General features: G+C 38.5%; 1 protein-coding gene across 1 annotated transcript; it reads right to left on the bottom strand.

The window, feature by feature from the left end:
• Positions 1-5,603: 5,603 nt before the first annotated feature.
• rps29 (ribosomal protein S29) lies at positions 5,604-6,767 on the bottom strand. Its single transcript, XM_020603732.1, has 3 exons — positions 6,660-6,767; positions 6,078-6,177; positions 5,604-5,719 (listed from the first exon to the last, which is right to left on the bottom strand). The coding sequence occupies exons 1-3, from the start codon at positions 6,719-6,721 to the stop codon at positions 5,711-5,713; spliced, it is 171 nt and encodes a 56-aa protein (XP_020459388.1). The 5' UTR covers positions 6,722-6,767; the 3' UTR covers positions 5,604-5,710.
• Between the last annotated feature and the right edge of the window lie 700 nt (positions 6,768-7,467).

The following is a 7,467-nucleotide window of genomic DNA, read 5'->3' as shown; positions in this document are numbered from 1 at the left end:
AGTAACACATTTTTCATTTTGGGCTGTGAAATTACACAGTGACTAAGAGGTGTAAGTGTAAATCATCTGCTTAAATTAGATCATCCTCCAGACATGTTCCTTGTCAAAACCAAATTGCCCACAGAGCAAGTTTGAGTGCTGGCAGATGCCAATAAAAATACTAAAATCCAAAAATAAATAAATAAAACTCAGTGCATAGTAAAAAGTAATCTCACTTTTTCCAGATTTTTTGAACTTTCAAACTTGTAGCTGTGGAAGCCGCCAGGTTAAAGAGGATGCCAGATAACTGCAGCACCCTGACTGGGTGAGATTTGTTGCCTGTCACCCCTTTTGCTCACTCCTGTCTCTCTACAGTGATCACTGAATAAATGCAAAAAAAGCAGCTTTCTCTGGAACCACAAAAGATTTTATATAACTTTCAAATATGTTGCAGTACTCCCCCAAAACCTGTAAAGAGTTAGCAGCAATATCAGCAGCATTGGGGAAACTACTTTGAAAAGCCAAGTCTCTGTTCCATTTAATCCATGCTAGTGAGCCAAAATGCACCAAGACTCTGGAACTAGCTCACCTACATGGAAAGCTGCCATTATTCGTTATTAATTACAGCTGTGGATGAATCGAAAGCTTTTACAGTACTTCAGCTGGGACTTTTTAAGGTTTCTGGTTACTGATATTTTATCATTTTATGTAACATTACCCGGACCACACAGCTGACTGTAAATGAATAAAAATCTGTACTGTGTGCATTGCTAAAGCAATTTTTTCAGTCTCCTTAATTTTGTCTGAAATCTACAGAGAAATTAACGTTTGCTAAACTCATCTAAACCTAAATTTAGACCTTGCAGCAGGAGAATACTACAGTATCTCATAGTGGAGTGAGAATTAGTTGATGTTTGAATGGAACTATTGAATCATGCAGGCGTTTCCTACTGGACTGTATGAAACGCCTGGTGCAGTGCACAGCTCACTTCTCAAGGAAATACAATGAAATCAGGGAGAAATATTAAAGATAGCATTATACTCTGCTGATGTTTGTGCCTATTGATAACACAGTTTTCTGTGATAATGAATAAATGAATTATTTCACATTTTCCTTTTCACAGACATTGCTCATTTTTTTCAATTTAATTAATTCTATTTGTTCTTTGTCTCTGGCTGTCACACACCGATTCACCTCAGCTGAAACTGAGGGAGAATATGAATGAGCCGCATGTTTTCTAACAGCTCTTTTGAGGAACCTTGCAGTGAGAAGTGCCTCTTGGTCTGACAATTGCAAGCACATAAACCCAGAGGAATGTTTCCATGCCAACAGTGTGCTGTAACATTTTCACTTCACTTATTTTCCCTATAATCTAGGAGATGGATAGGAGACCTCTTCGATGTACCTGGCAGTTAGTCAGAGCAGCACTGAGACTTTGGGTCCCAAGCTATCACACAAGCTCTCCCTTCTGATTTCCTTTGACTAGTGTTTTATTCAGGTTCGCTTTCAATGTTACGATGTGGTTGTAACGATAGTAATATACACACAGTAATATATTTATAAGGGAGCATGTACATGCTTGACATGCAAGAGTGCACTCTGAGTCAGTCAGAACCACAAACAATTGGTTTTCCCTACATGTACTTCAACACTACAATGTATCTGTCACTTAGGGAAAATAAAAGTAGAGTGTACGTCTTACCACCGAACCCACTAAACTGTCTGCTTTTGATATCCTCACAGTGTACAGTAACACACAACCATCCAGCTACCAGTATTCTATAATGTGTTTACCACCATTAAAGTCCTACCTGTTCACTGAAACCACCAGGTCTCTGTTGTCTCTGTGTCTGCACCTGGTCTTCAGTAAAAATACAAACCAACACAAAAAATTTAATCATTACTATTAAAGTAACTTATGTGTCATATCTAAAATTAATTCATGCATTCATCTCATCACGGCTTGATTACTGTAATTCCTTGTACACAGGAATTCGCCTTTCTTTACTGTCCTGTTTGTAGCTCATTCAAAATGCTGCTGCTAGGCTCCTAACAGGAGCATCTAAATATACTTGAGTCTGTCCACTGGCTCCCAGTTCAATTCTGAATTGATTTTAAGTTTTTATTGTTTGTTTTTCAGGCCCTGCATGGGTTAGCTCCATTGTACCTCTCTGAGTATTTGCATCTCCACACTCCTTGCAGGGCGCTAAGGTCTTCAAACCATTATTCTGAGGTCTACACTGGAACTTAGAGGAGACTGTACCTTTGCTGTCATGGGTCCCAAGCTGTGGAACAGCTTACCATTACACATCCAACATTGGAAATGTTAGTCTCGCCTAAAACCCGTTTTTAATTCTTTGGCTTTTAACAATTTTAATTTTGTCAGGAATAAAACATCACCGATTGTGTGGCTTACTGGTGTTTTGTTTTGTTTTTTGTCAACAATGGAGTTCTCCAGCACATAAAAATAAGCTGGGTTTCTGGATTCACATTATATCGAGTACACAAAATTCATTGATGGTTTAAGTGTCTGTATTTGTGGAAAATAGCCAAAAATTTGAACATTTAAAACTCCACAGCTCATTTTATTTTTAAATTTTAAGCATGTATTAAGACTGATAATTGGTGACTGGTCAGGGGGAAAAAAGTTGATCAGCTAAAGACTTCAATATCTTCTCAAACTGGAACCTTAAACTTACATTTGTCAAGTGGTAAGAATCATAACTCTCAATAAATGCTAGTGTTGCTACATGTCTGCTGGGCATGTAAATAGGCAAGTGTTTGTTTGCACGTAAACCATTAGAGCTTAAGGTGAAAATCTGTGAGGACTGCTGAGGAGCTCTACTGCCCCCATGTGGCTGAAAAAAATCAACCAATGCTGCTTACAAATATTCCATTGATTTTCATTTTCATACAAAATGACATCTTGTTTGTTTTACAAAAGAGCCAGGACATATGTCATTATTTCCATCCAGATGGCTCAGTAGTTTTTCTGGACTCTGGAAATTAATTTATTTATTTTTATTTGATTTATTTTTAACGACATTAGTCGCTCTGTGAATGGAATGTAACAGAGCTGCATGAGAGGCACAAACTGGTGCTACATTTCACCGGCAAACTGGTATGACCACACAAAGGCACTGAACATGAAAGAGCCTTCTTGAGAAGGCTCAGGTTGGATAAGACAGAATTTCCAACATAGTTGTCTTGGCAGTGGTTTAAAGGGGACAGAATAACAAGAGCGTTAATACACCAATGTTAAAAAAAAGAAACTGAACATCAAAGGCAACAGCTTCCACCCACTTCCACAGTGGACTGATGCAACATGCAGCTCCCTCTGTCCAAAGAGCCCCAGCCACTGTCAGCCTGTGTTAAAGCACTGTGCCGCACACAAAATCTTCTTCACGTCAATAGTGCTCACAATATGCACATTTATAGGCCTACACATTTGATGTAGACAATCCTCCATCTTACAATGCATATACGCCTTAAAGTTTGCTGCACATAAGCTGCTGGTTTTGATGGTATAACACACGCATTAAGTATTTTAAAGAGTTAAAACTGTAAATGCTGAATGTCATTTTTTTCCCTGGTTGATTCATTAATGCCTGTGTATATTTGCCACTGACATGTTCAGTTTGTACATACAGATGGGTGACAAATGAAAGGAAAATCCAACATAGCGTCTTCAGAGGGTGTTGAGCCACCAGAACAGCTTCACTGTACCTTGGCATTGATTCTGCAAGTCTCTGAACTCTGCCGGAGGGGTAAACACCATTCTTCCAAAAGATATTCTCTCATTTGGTGTTTTCATGATGATGGTGGAGACACGAACACGTCCACCATGGGTGTTCAACTGGGTTGAGATCTGGTGACTGTGAAGGCCACAGTATGATTCATTCATTTTTATACTAAAAACCACTGAGGGACCCCTCATGCCATATAGATGGGGGGAATCCTGGAGGAGAGCTGGAAGTGACCTTAAAGCCCCCTGAAGCAAATATGTGATTTGTGATATTGGGCCTCATAAATAAAATTTGACTTGATCAGATTTTCTGTTCCTCATTTCGAAATTTTGCACATTTCCATTCCTATCCCTCTCCACAGCATGCAGGTTGTGTGTTATGACATTCACTTTGTTGTGATTTTAAACAGGACTTTGCCAAACATGACTCGTTTGTTGCCTTGGAATAAATAAGACCAATCTTGAAACCTCCAGCTGATATGTCAGCAAAGTGCAAGGCATGATCCAAATTTACAACACCGATTCTGTATGAAACAAATGCTTCAGTTGCATTTCTACAACACACTACCACATGTACCCCATTAAAATGTTTCAAGCTCTTTAGAATTAAAATTTGATAACTACTTAATATGGGGTAAAGGGCTGCTTATCTACATATGATGAATGCTGAAGAATACACAAACAGCATGTCCTGCTATGCAGCTGGTATTGAATCATCAATGTGATTTTGCTGCCATCTAGTGGTTCACGGGTAGCTATTTGCTTTTAAGATATTGGACAAAATACAGTATATGGCCAAACTCCTCATGCGGATCAGTAGGTCTGCACAGATCCTCAGCTGCCACGGTGCCTGCTTGCACTGAGCTTACTCAATACTCAAGTTTGGTAACCAAAGACAAGACAATTACTCACGCTACAGGAGACCTATCACATTTCATTAATTTTGAACGATCAATATCTCAGCGTGTTACCAATTCTTGGATGTGAGGGAGGCATGCCATTTTATGTGAATACATGCTGACTTGGAAATTAGTCTTTGTAACAGTGAAGATCATTAGCTGCTCTGCTATTTATTATGATCCATTGTACTACTTCAATACTTACATAAATTCTCAGCAAGTGTCCCTTTTAGGGTAATTAGGAAATGTGATGCCTTGATTACACAAAAATAAAAAAGATTCAATTGATTCTTCACGAGATATAAAGGTATGGGAGATTTTCTGATTGTTCTACATTGAGAGACATTCAGATATTTCCTTTTAGTATCCAACACCCCCATCTTTTTAAACCAGCGTATACATCTCCCCATTCCTCTAAAGGCATCCATTGGTATTGATGGCAAAGTGCTAGAGCCATCAAAAGTAACATTTCATACTAAATCATAATCTGTTAAATTAAACATTTAAATTCCACAAATGCATTTCAGCAGCACCTTTGTTGTCTAATGTCTTCCTTTTTGGATTATTATTGTAATGTTGAAACAGAAGTCTCAAGGACTGTTTCCAGCAACCTTATTTGCTGAACACCTTAGAAACCCCTGCACACCTGTACCACAATGCATAAACAGCTTATATCCACATGACATATGGTACCAAATGAAAAATCTCAAAGTTTCCTCTCAAGTGAAAACTCGGTAAGCTTTCCAAAATAACAGCCATACACTTGTTTCAGCATGAACTATAACATGGTCTGTTTGCTTATTACAAAACCAGCTGGCATGTGCATAAGGACTCGTAACAAACCTCCCTCTTGTTTATGTCATACTGTGCACCTTATTGATCCTTTCTCATGTTTCCTGCAAATCATCATCAAATTTTAAGAACATCTATTGGAGAGAATCAGAAAAAACCCAAGTCCACAAATAAACAGAGAGCTCAATCAAGTTAAACAAAAAAAGAACATTTATTTCTGTGCTGAATTATCCCATCTCGGTTGGCCTTCCAGAGATCACCGGAGCCATCTGAGGACATGTCAGCGCAAGACATCTAGTCCAGCTGTGTGAAAATGACCAAACCATTAGTTAACAGAGATACACTGGCAGCATTAATCCTCTTGATTCTCCAACCATTCATACAAACTGAGAATCACCTTATTCATGGGTGCATCGCTGTCATAACAATGAACCTGAATTCCTGCAATGATGTGCTACGAAACAACTCATGCATGCAAAGCTCGTTTTCAAGATAAAAATACTTATAAAAAATAAAACAGAACTGAAAGTATAAACAAATTAGAACTGCATTAGTAGAAATGTTGTGTACATGCGCCTCGTTGTTTACAGTGAGCCTTTACTAACAGTATGGTGTGATGCTATCAAATGTAATATAATCTGTTAAAACGGACAATACTTGCCTTGACGAAACCGATGTCTTTAGCGTACTGCCTGAAGCACTGGCGGCACATGTTGAGTCCGTATTTACGGATCAGACCGTGTCTGTTTGAGCATACCCGGCTGGAATAAACACAGGAAAAAATGGCTAAATGTTTCACCTTCACATGAAAGGGTAAACAGGACTATAGTTAACGCTACCGCTTGGGAGCTAATACTGTGTCAGAGCCGGTTATCACTGGTACAAAATGCTTTATGCATCACAGCTGATCTGAGCAGAGGCAGACATTTACTCAAATTAGCTTCAAAACCATTTATGCTTGCGATGCTACAAGAGAAAGTTTACTCCAACCACACCCATAAATCCCATTTGAAGGTGTTAAACTTTCTCTGGACAATCAACACAAGCAGTTTCGTACGCTAACACAGTGCTAATGCTGCTAAGTAACTTTACAGAATCCGCAACCGCCATATTAGCTCAGGATCAGCTCCCACGCGGTGCACGGTTACTAACAAATTATTGAGTACTGAAGATGATAAACGTCATAAAACTGACTTGCTTTAGCACACGTGGCGTTATCTGACACATTTAAGGTAAAACTGACCAGGATCGAGAACCCTGTCCGAATTTTCTGGGGTGACTCCAATAGAGCTGCTGATGGCCCATCTTGTCTTTCTCTTGCTCGAGTGTCGAAAGGAAGGAAAAAAAGGAGGCGCATGCGCAAATGAAACTTAGCAGATGTGTTTCCGGCTGAGTCGTTGTTTAGCGCCTCTTAGTGGGACCGTAAAGTGTAACATGCAGCGGCACAGACTGCAGTGGTGTACAGTAAACAGGTACTTTAGTTCATTTGTGGCACATATTGTAGCTCTTACGACTACATTTTTTTTAACTGACCAAACAAAGTACATTAAAGGAAGAAACTGCAGATTGAATATGACAAAAAAGTATTTTCTTACTTAATTTGGACCCATTTAGGCTAATATGTGTTTGACAAATTAAAAGCTTGTCATATTCTCTTTAAAAGACAAAGTTTTGTGCATCAATTAACAGTTATTTTCCAAATTGATTTAATATCAGAAGGCACGCCTGTATAGGCCTATATAATTGGTTAAAAACATCAAATAGACATAGCAATAAGTACAGTAAAGTTTATAAAACTGCTTAATCACAAGATATGAGCATTATTTTTCTGAAAATGTTGCTAAGAAGCTACACATAAATGGACAGGCTACATCTGGTTATGCATGAATTATATTTTGTGAATTATTTCATAAATTTTCAAATTCATATCAACAAACTTCTGTCACATCTGGAAAGTAATAGGACAAAAACACCTGAATAATGGGACAGCTCACCCACATTGTAGCACTCACAGTGAGTTAACAATGATTAAATTTCTTTTCCATGTCTTT

The sequence above is a fragment of the Monopterus albus genome, unplaced genomic scaffold (assembly GCF_001952655.1).
Source record: "Monopterus albus unplaced genomic scaffold, M_albus_1.0 scaffold62.1, whole genome shotgun sequence".
Lineage (NCBI taxonomy): Eukaryota > Metazoa > Chordata > Actinopteri > Synbranchiformes > Synbranchidae > Monopterus > Monopterus albus.
Note: the sequence above shows the minus strand (reverse complement) of the source record. Positions and strands in the feature narration are given on the sequence as shown.